Source organism: Jaculus jaculus, chromosome 2 (genome assembly GCF_020740685.1).
Source record: "Jaculus jaculus isolate mJacJac1 chromosome 2, mJacJac1.mat.Y.cur, whole genome shotgun sequence".
Taxonomy (NCBI): Eukaryota; Metazoa; Chordata; class Mammalia; order Rodentia; family Dipodidae; genus Jaculus; species Jaculus jaculus.
In genome coordinates, this window is record NC_059103.1 from 9,316,528 (window position 1) to 9,334,542 (window position 18,015).

At 44.0% G+C, this 18,015-nt stretch overlaps 1 protein-coding gene across 2 annotated transcripts in view; it reads right to left on the minus strand.

The window, feature by feature from the left end:
* Window positions 1–311: 311 nt before the first annotated feature.
* The window catches only part of Zcwpw1 (zinc finger CW-type and PWWP domain containing 1), a 65,884-nt gene continuing 48,180 nt past the window's right edge, over window positions 312–18,015 (minus strand). For both annotated transcript variants that reach the window (XM_045144439.1, XM_045144438.1), the window contains 3 exons: window positions 3,304–3,364; window positions 2,484–2,618; window positions 312–784 (listed from right to left, as the gene is read on the minus strand). In XM_045144439.1, coding sequence (XP_045000374.1) covers window positions 462–784; window positions 2,484–2,618; window positions 3,304–3,364 — 519 coding nt within the window. In that variant the 3' untranslated portion in view covers window positions 312–461. The remainder of the gene's footprint in view (window positions 785–2,483; window positions 2,619–3,303; window positions 3,365–18,015) is intronic.

Below are 18,015 nucleotides of genomic sequence, written 5' to 3' on the forward strand. Positions count from 1 at the left end.
TATTGCTTTAGGTGTTTGTTGGTACAGACTAAAACTTATGGAAATAAGAAAATCCAGTAAAATCAGCTAATATGTGTCAAAAAAAAAAAAATGAGCCAGATTGTTAGGGTGCTCTCCCAAGGCCGTGTAGAGCCTGGCAGTAGCTGAAGCAGGACTTGGCCGCAGACCTGCTCTTCTGGAAGTTCTCCCAGGACTGACGTCTCCACTCTTCCCAGGTTCCCACAATCTTCAGACCTCCCACCACATACGGCAGCACACAGTAGAGAGAAAGAAACCAAAAGGAAACATCTAGATACAAGCCTAACCAAGCATTCCAGAAACCCGCTTTATTAACATGTGACTGCACAGCTCTGACTTAAACCTGAGCTGATCAACAATGAGGATTCTTAATAGCTGCCTGGGAGGAAGGCTGAGGCTCCCATTGCTGCAGAAAACCAACCGCACAGGAGGGCAGGGGCACACTACTCAAAGAAGGCTGCCAGGAAGTCCTCTGAGTCCTCCCTGTGTTGAGGATCTTGTCTCCTCTCTGACTCTTCTCTTCCAATATCTTCCATAAACTGTTCAAGGTCCAGGTCAGTAGAGGCTTCATATTCAGAGGGGAAATGTAAAGCCTCCGGGCTAGGTGGCTCCTTTCTAAAGCTAGGCCCTTCTTTCTCTACGAGGGGAGAGAGCCCATGGTGAGCAGCTAGGGTCAGGTCCTCTGGCACCATTCTATCTTCCTTTTCTTCAGAGGCACTGCAGACTGAGGCCTTCATTTCAGGAGCTTTGAATTTTTTCTTAGGGCCTAAGTGGGAAAGGGACAAGGTGGAAATTAAGTTAGTCTATCCCAACATTTGACAAGTCCTATGTAAAGGAAAATAATAATAATAATAATAATAAATCTAGAGCCGGGCATGATGGTGCAAGCCTTTAATCCCAGTACTCAGGAGGCGGAGCTAGGAGAATTGCTGTGAGTTTAAGGCCACCCTGGGACTATACAGTGAATTACAGATCAGCCTGGGCTAGAGTGAGACCCTACTTCCAAAACCAAAAGAAAAATCTAAGTTGGGAAGAATAAGGGTTTTGCAGGGGATAAGAGAGAGGTAAATACAATCAATATATATTATATACATGTATGAAATTTTCAAAACTAAAAATTAAAAAGAAATAAAAGGAAAAAATCTGGAAAAGATTACCTTTCTTTTTCTTTAATATTTTATTTATTTATTTATTTGAGAGTGACAGACACAGAGAGAAAGACAGATAGAGGGAGAGAGAGAGAATGGGCGCACTAGGGCTTCCAGCCTCTGCAAACGAACTCTAGACACGTGCGCCCCCTTGTGCATCTGGCTAACGTGGGACCAGGGGAACCGAGCCTCAAACCGGGGTCCTTAGACTTCACAAGCAAGTGCTTAACCACTAAGCCGTCTCTCCAGCCCTTCTTTAATATTTTATTGATTTATTTGACAGACAGGAAGAGGCAGAGAGAGAGTGAAGGAGAGAATGGATGTGCCAGGGTCTCCAGCCATTGCAAACAAACTCCAGACGCATGTGCCACCTCGTGCATCTGGCTCACATGGGTACTCGGGAATTGAACCTGGGTCCTTTGGCCGTGCAGGCAAGCACCTTAAACTCTTAAGACTTCCCTCTAGCCCAATTACCTTGCTTAGCATAAACAATATGGGCTTTGTAGCCAGGTGTGGTGATGCATGCCTTTAATCCCAGCACTTGGAAGGCAGAGGTAGGAAAAGTAAAGCATTAAAAACTAATGAAAAGCTGGTTAGGGGTGCAGCTCAGTGACAGAGTGCTTGCCTAGCATGTAAAAATGCCCTGGGTTCAATCCTTAGCATTCCCAATAAAAAAATAAAACAAAGTGAGTTGGAGAGATGGCTCAGCAGTTAAGGCACTTGCCTACAAAGCCTAGCAATGTGGGTTTAATTCCCCAGTGTCCACAGAAAGCCAGATGCACATAACGGTGCATGCACCTGGAGTTTGTTTGCAGTGGCTGGAGGCCCTGCCACACACACATTCTGTGTCACTCTGCTCTCTACCTTTCTCCCTACCTCTCTCTTTCCTTCTCTCTCTCTCTCTCTCTCCTTACAAATAAATAAAAATATTTTTTAAAAGGGGGCTGGATAAATGGCTTAGTGGTTAAGGCACTCACTTGCCTGCAAGGCCAAAGGACCCAGGTTCAATTCCCCAGGACCCACGTAAGCCAGATGCACAAGGTGGTATACACACCTGGAGATTTTTTGCAGCAGCAGCAGCTGGAGGCCCTGATATGTCCATTCTCTCTCTTTCTCTCTCCTCCCCTCCCCACATCTCTCCCTGCCTATTTCTCTCTCTCTCAAATAAAGAAAAATAAAGAATTAAGAAAGTATTAAAAACATAAAAAGTAAAACCAAGTAATGAAAAGCTAGAATTGCTCAGAAATGACTGGGGGGGGGGGGGGGCTACAGACATAGATCACATTTCTCCCTGGACTTTTAGGCCGAGAGTCTTACCTGGACAGTCCAGGTCTGAATTCTTCTGTCCTCCCTTTTCTCCCACCATGGGTGCAGGATAGGGTGTGGATTCACTGCCCAGGCATTTTTCCATTGTCTTCCTTTTCAGAGTCCTGCCTTGTCCATCGGTCATACCTATATGACCCCAATACCCAACCATGAAGGAATGACAGCTCCATGAGGACAGATAATTGTTACATTTAGCCTCTGTCTGCTCCGTGTCTTTGGCTTATTCTCAGTCTAGCAAGTTCCTTCAGTAGCTTCCTGGTCCCAAACATCTGGACTTTTTTTAATCTCCTAGGTGCTCTCTTCAGAGCCTGCCTTGTCCAAGAAGACATCCTTGGTTATAAGTTTTTCTATATATATATTTTTTTATTTTAGATGCAGTGAGAGAGAGAGAGAAGCAGAGAAAGAGAGAACTGGAGCACCAGGGCCTCAGACACTGCAATTGAACTCCAGACACTTGTGCCACCTAGTGGGCACGTGCAACCTTGCGCTTGCCTCACCTTTGTGTAACTGGTTTACATGGGATCTGGAGAGTCAAACATTGGTCCTTAGGCTTTGCAGGCAAGCACCTTAACCACTAAGCCATCTCTCCATACCTTTGGTTATAAATTTAAAACCTCCTGTCCTTAACCTAAGAGTCTGTAAAATACAGATGAGGAGGCATTGACCCTCCCTGACACTCAGCTAGCCTTGCCTGGTTTCTCAGGTCCTAAAGCTGAGATGTAGCCAGGCGTAGCTACCTGTCGACCCTTTTCTCCTTCCTCTGCCCTGCCTGAAGTGTGGGTTGTGTCCCACTTCCAGCTGGCTAGCTTACCTCTTGGCTTGGTTCTTTTTGTCTGTACTTTAGCTGGCTTGGGTCCATGCAATGTTGGGTCCTACAGGTAGGAAAGAAAACAAGAAAATAAATAAGTCACGAAATTCTTTAACAGAGAAGAGTGTGATAAAATAATGGGTGGACTTCAGATAGTCAAATTAGGTTCTGTGAACCTCATATTATACAGAGAAAGGTGGTCACCCTCCCATCCTATTTGGTATCAGTCAATTTTGAAAGCACAAAAGGGAGACTCCCAGTTAAGATGGCAGCATAGGAACCACACCAAAGCAGCCTAGGGGAGAAAAAGAAGAAAAAAAAAAAAAAAAGCAAAATGCACTCCTCTACTAAAAAGTGAGGTGTATAAGAAATTAAAAAGTCAGAGGAGAAGTAGGAGAGATCCACAGCACCCAGAGCTCACATAGGCAGGCAGAAGCAGCTTCAGCAGCTGTGGCTCCAGGTCCAGGGGCCACAGCTGCCAGGCTTGGCTTGAGCTGCAGGAAAAGAGGGTGAGGGGATTTTCCACTCACACCAGAGCTCTTCCTAAACTCAAGAAATGTGGAGAACCGCATTGAACAACGGAGGAGCAGATCACAAGGCAGAGGATCATGTGGACCAGCAGGAGAACTAGAGCCACCATCCACAGCCTCCCTTTCCCCACCGCCAGCGCAAACGCCAGCAAGCACCAGACACCAAGAAAAGGGAGATCACTGCACGCATCACTGGCAACCAGAGCAACGATCCAGTGACCCAGCCAGCCTACTTGAATCCACAGTGCACCAAAGAGGGACCCAAGCAGGAGTGCAGCATAACTGAGACCAAAATCATCCCAAAAGGTAACTGGGATTACACCAGGTCAGTACCAGCCAAATAAGCCTGGTACATACGCCTGAACTGAATGTGTTAACTAATTGCACCTTCCATATCAGGATGAATTATATGTTAAATCTGATGGATGGTCAGATTTGCAATTCTTAAATAAGCTATATTTTGGACTTGTTATTTGTTGTTTCTTGACTTATAGCGGCTTTGTTTCCTCTTCTGTCATACATTAGGGAAGGGTCTCATTTGGTCACAAGCTCACTTGGAACCCTAAACATACCAGAAATCTTGACAGTTAGAGGATCTGGTTGTCATAATCTTGCATAAATACTGGGTGCTGTCTTTCATTGAAAGTGTATATTGTTTAGTTAACCTTTAGAATCTGCCTGTATTTTGTTCCACTCAGCCTACTTGAATAGTCTCATAGCAGGGAAACTCAATCCGTAGGGTCACTTTTGTAGATACTCTGGGAGAGCCTTGAGAGCCGCACAGAACCTTAAGCTCCTAACCTGAAGATATATAACATCAGATTGATTCACACATCTCATAGTACAGCAGCTAACTACAAAATCCAAGCATTAAATTAATCCAAGATGCAAAAATATAGACATTATAACACAAGAAACACCAAAACTCAAGACAATATAAATCCACCAAAAAGTATTAGTGCATCAGGAATGACCTCCAGTGAGAATGAGTTAGAGGAAAATGCCTGAGGAAGATTTGAAAAGAATGATTATAAATATGCTCAAAGAAGTCAAAGAAGAAATCATAGGACTGAAAGAGGAAATCAAAGGAATCAAAGACATAGGACACCAACTTAATGGAACCAAGAGGTCAATACAAGAACTTAACATCAGACCTGAAACTCTGAAACTGCTAGAAGAAAACGTAGGGGAAACCCTTCAATATATTGGTCTTGGCAAAGACTTTCTGAATACAACCCCAATTGCTCAGGCAATAAAGCCACAAATTAATCACTGGGATCTCATGAAATTACAAAGATTTTGCACTGCAAAGGACACAGTGAAAAAAGCAAAGAGACAACCTACAGAATGGGAAAAAATCTTCGCCAGCTATATATCTGATAGAGGATTAATATCTCGGATATACAAAGAACTCAAAAAGTTAAATAATAAGGAATCAAACAAGCCAATCAAAAAATAGGCTATGGAGCTAAATAGAGTTCTCAAAGGAAGTAATATGAATGGCATATAGGCATCTAAAAAAATGTTCTACGTCACTAGTCATCAGGGAAATGCAGATTAAAACTACATTGAGATTCCATCTCACTCCTGTCAGATTGGCCACCATCATGAAAACAAATGATCATAAATGTTGGCGGGGATGTGGAAAAAGAGGAACCCTTCTACACTGCTGGTGGGAATGCAATCTGGTCCAGCCATTGTGGAAATCAGAGTGGAGGTTCCTAAAACAGCTAAAGATTGATCTACCATATGACCCAGATATAGCACTCCGAGGCATATATCCGAAGAAATCATCTTATTTCCTTAGAAGTACGTGCTCAACCATGTTTATTGCTGCTCAATTTATAATAGCTGGGAAATGGAACCAGCCTAGATGTTCCTCAACTGATGAGTGGATAATGAATATGTGGCACATTTATACAATGGAGTTCTACTCAGCCGTAAAGAAAAATGAAGTTATGAAATTTGCAGAAAAATGGATGGATCTGGAAAGGATTATACTAAGTGAGGTAACCCAGGCCCAGAAAGCCAAGCGCCACATGTTCTCTCTCATCTGTGGATCCTAGCTACAGATGATTGGGCTTCTGCGCGAGAAGGAAAATACTTAGTAGAAGAGGCCAGTAAGTTAAAAAGGAGACATAAGGGGTAGAGAAAGGAAGAGAGGAGGGTACTTACTAGGTTGGTATTGTATATATGTAAGTACAATGATTGAGATGGGGAGATAATATGATGGAGAATTTAATTTCAAAGAGGAAAGTGTGAAAAAAAAAAAACTGGAAAAAAAAAAGAGGAAAGTGTGGAGGGGGAGGGTATTACCATGGGAAATTTTTTATAATCATGGAAAATGTTAATAAAAATTGTGAAAAGAAAATAAAATTAAAAATTCAAAAAAATAAAAACGTTAATGTTATAAAGTTTGTAGAATAGTCATCTGAAAGTTTTTGTCTGCAGAATGTATTCTTATCTACATATTAGTACAGCATAGGGAGAAAAGATGCTATTTACAATGAAGTCTGTATATTTCTAAATAATAGGACATTTTTAAAAAATTGTGTATTTGGCTGGGGAGACAGCTTAAAGGGTAAAGGCTCTTGATTTCAAAGCACTTGATGGTGCAGGTTTGATTCCCTGTAAATACCCACGTAAAGCCAGATGCATAAAGTGGTGCATGTTTCTGGAGTTTGCAGATGTAAGAGGCCCTGGCATGCTAATTGTCTCTCTTTTACAAATATATATATGTGTATATACATATACAAAAAATTTCTGTGTGTGTGTATACATCTGAGTGTGGATGTATTGTGCTTGGGCATGTGAGTGCCATGGTACAGGTATATGGTCAGAGAACAAACTTTGAAATGTATTTCTTCTCTCTCTTCTCTTTCCATCTTCTTTTCTTTTTCAAGGACTAGTCTCACTGTAGTCCAGGCTGGCCAGGAACTCACTCTATAGTCCCAGGTTGGCCTTGAATTTCAATGATCCTCTTACTTCTGCTTCCAAGTTCTGGTATTAAAGGCATGCACCACCACACCTGGCTTAACTTTTTGTTTTTCAGACAGTTTCTATTGTTTTGCCACTGCCACATACAAGCTTCCTAACTCTCCCTCCCACTGCCATAGATGTATCAGGATCACAGAAGTGTGCCACTTTGTGTCAAACTTTACATGGCATCAAGGAGATTCTAACTCAGGTCGGCAGACTTGCAGTCAAGTGCCTTTAACCAGAGCCATTTCCCCATATCTTTGATATTTTACATTATATTTAAAGTGAAGTTTAATGAATTAAAAAAAATCATAGAAGAAAACTTCCCCCAAATTGGGAAAGAGGTGCCAATGCAGATACAGGAAGCCTTTAGAACACCAAACAGATAAAACCTGGAAAGAACATCTCCTTGCCATATTATAATCAAACTACCAAACACACACACCAAAGAAAAAATACTGAAAGCAGTTAGACAGAAAAATCAAGTAAACTACAAAGGCAAGCCCATCAGGATCACAGAAGATGACTCAACACAAACTTTAAAAGCCAGAAGGGCTTGGAGTGATGTATTCCAAGTTCTGAAAGATAACAACTGTCAACCAAGGTTCTTTATCCTCCAAAGCGACCCATTCAAATAGATGGAGAAATAAGGATAGCCCATGACGAAAGCAGGCTAAAGGAATATTTGAAGACAAAACCAGCTCTATAGAAAATACTTGAAAGAATCCTCTATGCTGAAGAGAAAGAAAATCACACATGTAAGGAACCTGGAAAAAAAGAAACAATATTCAAATACTAGTTAATGCAAGAGAGCAAAAGTAAAACTGGAAGAAGTACAAATAAAATGGCAAAAATAAATGCACACCTTTCAATAATACCTCTTAATATAAATGGCCTCAATGCCCCAATCAAAAGACACAGGTTTTCAGACTGGGTTAAAAAGCAGCATCCTTCAATTTGTTGCCTCCAAGAAACTCACCTCTCGAGCCGGGCGTGGTGGCGCATGCCTTTAATCCCAGCACTCAGGAGGCAGAGGTAGGAGGATCGCTGTGAGTTCAAGGCCACCCTGAGACTACAGAGTTAATTCCAGGTCAGCCTGGACCAGAGTGAGACCCTACCTCGAAAAACCAAAAAAAAAAAAAAAAAAAGAAAAAGAAACTCACCTCTCTACAAAGGATGGACACTATCTTAGAGTGAAAGGTTGGAAAACAGTGTTTCAAGCAAATGGGCCTAAAACAAGCAGGGTTGCTATCCTAATATCTGACAAGGCAGACTTCTGTCCAACATTAGTTAAGAAAGATAAGGTCACTTTATATTGATTAAAGGCACACTCCAACAGGAGGACATTACAATCCTAAACATATAAGCACCTAACATGGGGACTCCCAACTTCATCAAACAAACACTATTAGAACTAAAGTCACAGATAACACCAAATACAGTGGTGGTAGGTAACTTCAACACCCCACTCTCATCAATTAACAGGTCATCCAGGCAAAAAATAAACAGAGAGGCATCTGGATTAAATGAGGTCATAGAAGAAATGGACCTAACAGATATATATATACAGGACATTTCATCCAAATGCTACAGAATACACATTCTTTTCAGCAGCACATGGAACATTCTCTAAAATAGACCATACATTAGGACACAAAGCAAATCTTAACAAATACAGGAAAACTGAAATCATTCCTTGCATTCTATCTGACCACAATGGAATCAAACTACAAATCAATAGCAAGAAAAGCTATACAGCATACACAGAATCATGGAAACTAAACAATATACTACTAAATGATGAATGGTACAATGATTGTGATGAGGAGGTAATTACCATGGGATTTTTTTTTATAATCATGGAAAATGCTAATAACAATTTTAAAAGAATGATGAATGGGTCAATGAAGAAATCAAGAAGGAAATCAAAATATTCATAGAGTCAAATGATAATGAGAAGACAACATACCAAAATCTTTGGGACACAATGAAGGCAGTGCTAAGAGGTAAATTTATAGCTTTAAGTGCCTATATTAAGAAATTAGAAAGGTGTCAAGCAAATGGCCTAATGCTTCACCTTAAAGCCTTGGAAAAAGAAGAACAAGGCAAACCGAAAATCAGTAGATGGAAAGAAATAATAAGGTTTAGGGCAGAAATTAATGAAATAGAAACAAACAAACAAAAAAAAATCCAAAAAAAAAAACAAAAAAAACAAAAAGCATATATAAGAGGAAATAAAGCCAAGACAGAAGCACAATAAAAATTTGTAAATTGCCAGGCATGGTGGTGCATGCTTTTAATCCCAGCACTTGGGAGGCAGAGGTAGGAGGATTGCCATGAGTTCGAGACCACCCTGAGACTACAGAGTGATTTCCAGGTCAGCCTGAGCTAGAGTGAGACCCTACCTCGAAAAAGAAAAAAAAATGTAAATTAACAGAGAAAATAGAGGTTGGGGAGACAGCTCAATGGTCAAAGGTTCTTGCTTGCAAAGCCTGACAACCTGGGTTCAACTTGCTGGATGCAAAGTCACACATGCATGTGTTCCCAATTGTTGAGCCTTGAGGAGCCTGAGCGAGAGGCCTAGTGGAACTTCCTAAACCTAGCTGAAGTTTGACGACCTATCTCTGACCAGCTAGGACTCAGCAAAACACCTAATGGCTTCTGGCCTGCTACTTCCACGCAGGAGTTGGAATTATCATTTCAATAGTCACAGTTTACTATTGGCCCTCACCTCTTCCCCCATCCTAAAATCCCTGCCTTCATCCCCAACATTATATAGGCAACTGCTTTTAACAATAAAGCGAGTTCCTGTGAGTTCCTGCTTCCACAAGACTCCAGACTCAGTTTGGTTTTTCTCCGGTGAATAGGAGAGGTTTTGAGTCGTCTGACACTTACCCTTTCTTAACCCCTTGGGAGGAACCAGTGGGCCTGGTCCTTCCCTCAGCACTACCTACCCACCGGGAAGTAGCCCGGCATCTAGTGTCTAACGTGGGGCTCTGGGAACCTGGCAGACTAGTGCCCCACGAGAGGCATTCGTTGAGGAGGTCAATCGGTGTGCAGGTGAGCGTACCCTCATGAGTTATGAGGCAGTCTTCATATTTAATGCACTAATCTTTGCTTCTACTTGCTTGTCTCATCTCTTCATTCCCTTTCTCTTTCCTTTCACTTTCTGTTCACCAGCAAGCTGCATCTGCGGCTTTTGTACAGCATGTTTACCTATCTTTTGGATCCTTGTGGTTGTGTTGTACTCGTGTGTCTGTGGGTTGCTAGCACCCTAATTTTATGAATGTCTCTCTCAACTTTATAATATGGGACAGTCTACCTCTAAATCCAATCCTGCCTTAGAATCTCTCAGGGCACTCCTAAAGAGTAGAGGGCTGAATCTGACTGATAATCAGGCTCGACAGACATGGGATTGCCTTCTTAAGCTGGCACCATGGCTGCCAGAAGGAAATCTCTTTGATTGGGACACATGGGATAGGGTAGAGGCCCTTGTTTGTGGGGCACATGTAGAGAAGGATCAAATACCCCCTCAGGGGTCCTCCCTATGAGCTCGACCCTCAAGGACTGCTTCCCTCCAAGGCCAAGCAAACATAAACAAAAGACAGAGGGAAAAAGATAGTATACAGCCTGATCCGGCTACTCCTCCTGGAGATACAGCTTTAAAAACCCCAGAAAAGGGTACATCTTCATACTCCTCACTCGATCCCTTTGAGAGTGCTCCCTGGCCTTCTGGGGGACCTCCTCCACCTCCTCCATTGACCAACCCTTTCTGGACCCCCTCGGCCCCTCCTTCATATTCAACCACCAAGACCCCCTTGGCCCCTCCTTCATATTCAGCCGCAAAGCTGCCAGAAAATAAAGCTACTTTTTTATTTCCCGTCAATCTAAATCCTGGGCGCAATCGCCCTGCTGCCTGGTATCCGTGGGAAGCTCAGGACCTTAAGGAACTTAAAAAGGCGGTCTTGGAGGATGGACCCAACTCTCCTTGGGCTGAGACCCTATTACAGGGACTTGCCCATCAACCTTGTACAACCCAAGATTGGAAAAATCTAGCCAGGGCTGTCTTGTAGGGTCCTCTATACCTTAAGTGGTGTGTGCTTTTTAAAGATCAGTGCCATACACAGGCAGAACAAAACCAAAGTCAACAGGCCCCTGTGCCGATAACTTTTGGGATGCTCTCCGGTACTCTGATCAATATGCTACAGGCACTCAACAGGTGGCTATCCATGACCTGTATAGGGACCAGGTCAGGGCACTAGGCTTGGCAGTATGGAAAAGGCTTGATGAGGGACCCTCTGAACCCCCCATTATGGGTATTACTCAGAAACCATCTGAGGACTTGCTACATTTATAGATAGGGTGGAAAAAAGCCTCCAAAGAAAATTTCCCCTAGGGGCATTACGGGATCAGTTTACTAGGATGTTGGTCTTCTCAAGGACAACTCCATGAGTAGCTGGATTGTAGCCACCAAGGATGTTGGCACTATCTCCCATCAGGCTATGGCCATGGCTGCCACCCTTCAGGAAAATAAACAGAGAGATTTGGCCACTATGATCTGCGCATTACAGTTAAATCTTAAAACATCAACATGTTTCGGGTGTGGGGAAGAGGGCCACTTTAAAAAGGAGTGCCCCAACAAGACAAAGCATCCCCTGCCCTCTGGGGGGACGACCAACGCTCCTCGCACCTGCTGCCCTAAATGCAATAAGGGGTTTCATTGGGCTAGGGAGTGTTGGTCGAAGTTTGACATACAGGGAAAGTCTTTAAACTCATCCCGGGGCTCCCCCAGCCCCATTAAATAAGGGGAAAGAGACCATTAAAGCCCATTGGATCGTCCCTCTGGTCCCCGGCCTTAGACCCAAAATTATTTTAAATATTGGCAATAAAAAATTCAAACTTCTCATTGACACTGGAGCGGACCGAACAGTCCTGAGAAAGGAGGAAGTGCCCTCCTCCTGGCAGCTTGTGCCCGGCCCTCCCCTACTGGGAGTTGGTGGGCAGTCCACCTCCTGGGAGACTGCCATGTGGCTCCCTTGGACTGACCCAGGTGGGGACAGGAGAAAAATCTGCCCTCTCGTGGTGACTGGGCTCACTGCTAACTTACTGGGGCAAGACATCCTTGGAAATGCCGAGGCTTTCATCACTACTGACCATAAGGCCTTTCATAATGATTTGTTAGATAAAAAAATATCAACAACAGTTTGAGGAAGGGAGGGAATGTCATCCCAATTACTCCAATGAACAACCCCAATTCTAAGGGCCATTGCCCAGCCCCCCCCCCATTTAAAATCCAGTGGAGACCAGGGGATCCTATATGGGTTGAGCAGTGGCCTCTCCCTTCTTCTAAGTTACACCAACTCCACATACTTATTGACCAACAGTTGGAGGCCGGACATATCCGTCCCTCCGCTAGTCCCTGGAACTCTCCTGTCTTTGTCATTAAAAAGCCTAATGGGTCCTGGAGATTTTTACATGATTTAAGGAAGATCAATGAACACATGATCCCCTTCAGAACCCCCCAGAGGGGACTTCCATGGATCCCAGCTATTCCCAATATATACCATATTACTATCATTGACATTAAAGATTGCTTCTTCTCTATCCCTCTACATCCAGAAGACATGGAAAAATTTGCATTTTCTGTACCCGCTGTTAATTTTTGTGGCCCAGATAGGAGATTTGAGTGGACTGCCTTACCTCAGGGCATGGCTAATAGCCCACCCATTTGTCAATATTACCTGTCATCCATTTTCTCTTCTCTTATCAATCTCCCCAATACCCTGTTTTATATTTACATGGATGATATTCTTGGGTGCCTAGATTCCTCCCCACTCCAGGATCTTACCCACCAATGTCTAACTATCCTTCATACTCACAGCTTTAAAGTAGCTCCTGAGAAAGTTCAAACTGTGCCTCCCTTTAAGATCTTGGACTCGATCCTTAACCTAGATACAGTTTCACCTGTTAGACCACAACTTTATATTCAGAATCCTTACACCTTGCCTCAACTCCAGAAGCTCTTGGGAGAAATTAATTGGATGAGGCCTTGGATACCCATAACTACTGAAGAGCTGTCCCCTTTGTTTGACCTCCTAAAGTATCTTAACTTCTCCTCTCAGGTAATTTTGTCCCCTTGTCATCAACAAATTTTTCATAAGGTACAACAGGCTATAAATACTGCGACCCTAAAGAGGTTCAATCCTGATTTGCCCATCTCCCTCTACATTATCTCTGGGGAAACATTATACAGTACACTGTTGGCCCAGGAAGTTGAGCCCATCCAATGGGTCCACCTCTCAATCGGTGGGGTCCCAGAGTTTATTCTATAGCCAACCAGGTTGCTGATTGCATTATCAAGGGCAGAGATACCTCTGTCTGGTTGTTTGGCACAGAACCTCACCTTATTGTCACTCCCTTTAAGATAAGAGATTTCACCTGGCTTCAGAGAAATAATAACAGAGTTTCTATGGCTCTCAAGGGGTTTCTATGTAAAATTGATTGCCATTATGGCCCCCACAAATGGATGAGTTTTTTCTCCAGGTTAGAATGGAAGCCCCCCAGGCTTTTTCTGTCTCAACCTAACCCTGACTTTCTTACCGTGTTTACTGATGGAGGGCGCCTGGAGGCTTCCCTAGTCCTTTACCCTCCCTTAAAACAGGAAAAAGAGCCTATGCCCATAAAGTCAGTCTCCCATGAGTTTGAAGGGTCAGCACAATTCAAAGAACTATTTGCTGTCGTTCTAGCTTTGGATACTATTCAAGAGCTGTTTAACTTGTTTTCTGATAGCCCTTATGTTGTAAATTTCTTACCCAACCTGGTTGAGGTTGAGGCCCATATTAGACTGGACTCCAACCCTCTATCTCCTCTGATGATTCAAGCTCGTTCTCTACTCAAAGAATTAACCCCATTTTTCTTCAACATCTCAGGGGTCATCAAAACTTACTGGGATTTCTCTCTCGAGGAAACAATTTGGCTGATAAAATGGCTTCTATGCCTCAGTATAATACTATTACAGAAGCTACATGCTTCCACTTATTGACCCATGCCAGCTGGAGAGGTCTCAAACAAAGGTTTCCAAAGGTACCAAAGACCTTAAAAAAATTGTCCAGACTTGTAAGTCCTGTCAGCCTTTCCTCCAAGTACTCCCCCCAAACTACAGGAAGCAATCCTCGAGGGCTCCGCCCTAATCATCTTTGGCAAATTGATGTCACACACTATTCTCCATTTGGAAAGCTTAAATATATTTTTCTTTCAGTTGATACCTTTTCCCACGCCTGCTGGGTATCAGCACATACCAGGGAAAAATCTAAACATGCAATTAGCCATATGCTTCAATGCTTTGCCACCCGTGGACTCCCTGACCAAATTGAAACAGATAATGGCCCCTGTTTCATAAGCAAGGCCTTTGTAGATTTTCTCCAGACCTGGAAAATCTCACATTCCACAGGCATCCCATACAACCCCTGGGGCCAGGCTATCATTGAAAGATATAATCAGACTCTCAAGTCTCAATTACAAAAACAAAAGGGGGAATCCTTACCCCCACATGACCAGCTAAAAAAGGCATTATTTACCCTAAATATTTTAAATTTTTCTAAAGAAAATAAACAATTATCCCCTTTTCAAAAACATTGGTCCTAAGCCGGGTATGGTGGCGCACGCCTTTAATCCCAGCACTCGGGAGGCACAGGTGGGAGGATTGCCGTGAGTTCGAGGCCACCCTGAGACTCCATAGTGAATTCCAGGTCAGCCTGGGCGACAGTGAGACCCTACCTCGAAAAACCAAACCAAAAAAAAAAAACAAAAAACATTGGTCCTCATCCATTACCTACAGTTCTATCTGGGTAAGATAGAGGAACCCATTGACTGGGGCCTGGAGAGGGCCTGATCACAGCATGGAGAGGGTTTGGATGTGTCTTCCCTCAAGATGAAAAAAGACCCATTTGTGTACCAGCAAGAGACCTAAGATATTTGTCCCAACAAGGGGACACTGACAATCACTTCTCCAGGGAGTGTCCCACCCTGGAGGACTGTTCCTAAAATAGTCTTCACCCTGCTCTGGCTTTGCCTCCAATCTGGGCCTCCATGGCTGCTTGCAGTACAGTTGCCCATACGACCTTAAAAAATTGCTCAGCCACCTTCCCCATCCCTGTCCAGCTTTTCCCAATGTTTCCTCTGGAATTTGCATTTGGGCCCTGCCTTCCCCTAATAATTCCAGTATAGATGTGGGGTACATTCATCCTTCCTCATGTACTTTTAACACAACTGAGCCCAGTGATCAACACTGTCCACCTTCTGGAATGGTTTATGTTTGTGGAGGTGGAATGGCCTATAACTTTCTACCCACCAATTGGATGGGCCTTTGTGCCCCAGCCACCTTAATCCCAGATGTAGATATCATTCCTGGAAACTAGATTCCCTGGCTGAGGTAGTCATACAAAACAGGAGGGGACTAGACCTACTAATGGCCAAAAAGGGAGGCATATGCTTGTTTTCATAGGAAAAATGCTGCTTTTATGCCAGTAAATCGAGAATCATCCAGGACAAGATTAAGAGGCTCCAGGAAGACTTGGAGAGGAGGCAACAGTACCCCCAGGACAGCCCACTGTGGATGGGCTTACATGGCTTCTTACCCTACCTCCTCCCTCTACTTAGGCCCCTCCTTCCCCTCCTCCTTATCCTCACTGTCAGGCCTTGTGTAATTAACAAAATTACACAATTCTTTCACCAGCAGCTAGAGACAATAAAACTCCATCAGGTTGAGATATATTACCACAGGCTGGCAACCAGGAATTAAGTTCCTCAGATGACCCACTGCCACCTTCTCTGCCCTCCATGTGACCAACGATGGGTAAGACCTCAGACTGACTGAGACAACCTAAGACAGGCCATAGAGTGGGTTCTCAGCGAGCTAAACACATGGTACCCAGTGATGGGTAAGATCCCCAGAGGGGGACAACCTAAGACAGGGGCCATGGTGACTAATGCTCTTACAAAAACAAAAGGGGGAGATGTTGGGCCTTCAGAGGCCCGGGCGTGAGGCCTAGTGGAACTTCCTGAGCCTAGCTAAAGTTTGGCAACCTGTCTCTGGCCAGCTAGGACTCAGCAAGATGCCTAATGGCTTCTGGCCTGCTACTTCCACACCGGAGTTGGAATTATCATTTCAATAGTCACAGTTTACTATTGGCCCTTACCTCTTCCCCCATCTTAAAATCCCCGCCTTCGTCCCCAACATTATATAGGCAACTGCTTTTAACAATGAAGTGAGTTCCTGCTTCCACAAGACTCCCGACTCAGTGTGGTTTTTCTCTGGTGAATAGGAGAGGTTTTTGAGTCCGACACTTACCCTCTTTCTCAACCCCTTGGGAGGAACCAGCAGGCCTGGTCCTTCCCTCAGCACTACCTACCCACCCGGGAGAAGCCCGGCACCCAATGGCCTACAGCAATGGGTGATGGAACCTGGAGATTCCAAAGCTCATGGGCCAGCGAGTATGATGTTCCTTTGAAGTCTGATGGCTTGTTTGCAGTGGCAAGAGACCCTGTCTTGATGAAGGTGGCCCACACACACCCTCCATATACTCACCTGGCACATATGCTCATAACCCCCCAGACACACACACACACACAAAACATGAAAAACCTGTTTCAGGGCTGAAGGGATGGCTTAGCGGTTAAGGCACTTGCCTGCAAAGCCAAAGGACCCAGTTCAATTCCCCAGGACCCATGTTAGCCAGATGCACAAGGGGGTGCACGCATGTGGAGTTGGTTTGCAGTGGCTGGAGGCCCTGGAGCACCCATTCTCTCTATCTGACTCTTCCTCTGTCTGTTGCTCTCAAATAAAGAAATAAATAAAAAATAAACAAAAAATGAAAAACCTGTTTCACATTCTGGAAAAGGTATTCTAAGAAAATGAGAGAATGAATACCTTAAGTGCACACACAGAAGGAGGAAGAGGTGGAAAGAAGCGACCTGCTATCCTCTTGAAGGAGACACAGGAGAAAGCTAGCTTCTTTTAGGCAGGTTGGGTTAGGGACAGGAGCCCCAAGACAGAACCTGAAGGTGCCACCACACCTGGGTGGATCTCTTGTCTGATCCTGTTTATCCACAACTGCTGCAGCGCCCCCTGCTGCCCCAGTCTAGCACACTGCCTAGGTGGGCTGGCTGTTGGGTGAATCTGCAAACCAATCCAGTCTTCCCCTTACACACATTTTCAGACACCTATAAAGGCTTGCTGGCACTGTCTCTGCCCTGGAATCTCTGTCTGGACACATAAGTGTGGCTTTCTCCTACCCAACTTCTGCCTGCCTCAGCTTTATGCTTTGGGGTAACTTTTCATTTTAATTACATGTATGATTTTTCTCTAGCCTCTGAATCTACCACATGTGTAGTTTCCTTACACTCTAGATCTACCATGTGGGTATTTCCTCTAAGATCTGGGCCTGCTACCCGTGTGATTTCTCTAAACTTGAGGTAACAAGGGTGTAACTCGCTTTGCTCTCATCTTTCACCTGAGTTTCCCATTCTCTGATTTAGTGCTTTCCTTCTGGTGTTCTTCCTTAAACCATCGCCACCTGCTCTCTTAACTCTCTTCCATGGGGAGTCTGGGGCAGGTGCTGTGCCTCCACATGAGTGTTTCTCCTAAATGCCCGACATGAGCTCTCAAGTCCTATCTTGCATGTGCTTGTGGCTCTGCTCCAGCCTCTTCCTAGACCTCCATTTCTTTTAAATGAGCCTCATGAACTATGCTGTGCCTTCCACACGAGGGTGTTCCCTATCTTCCACATGCTGTGACTGCTCCAGTCTTCCTAAACCCCAGTTTCTCTTAAATAAACCCACACAATTTGTGATTCCCCCTAGAAAAACTCAGTAATTCCTAACTTATGAGTCCATTTTGTTTTTGAGAGAAGCCTAACAGACTGGGCTTTTTATGAGAGAGAGAGAGAATTGGTGTGCCAGGGCCTCCAGCCAACTGTAATGGAACTCCAGATGCATGCGCCCCCTTGTGCACATATGAAAACTTGAGCACTTGTGTCACCTAGTGCATTTGGCTTACCTGGGATCTGAAGAGTCAAACATGGGTCCTTAGGCTTTGCAGGCAAGTGCCTTAACCACTAAGCCATCTCTCCAGCCCTTGAGTCCATTTTCATTGACTCTTTGTTACAACAGGATAAGGACCCAAAATTGGAGTTTGGAAGTTTGGAAG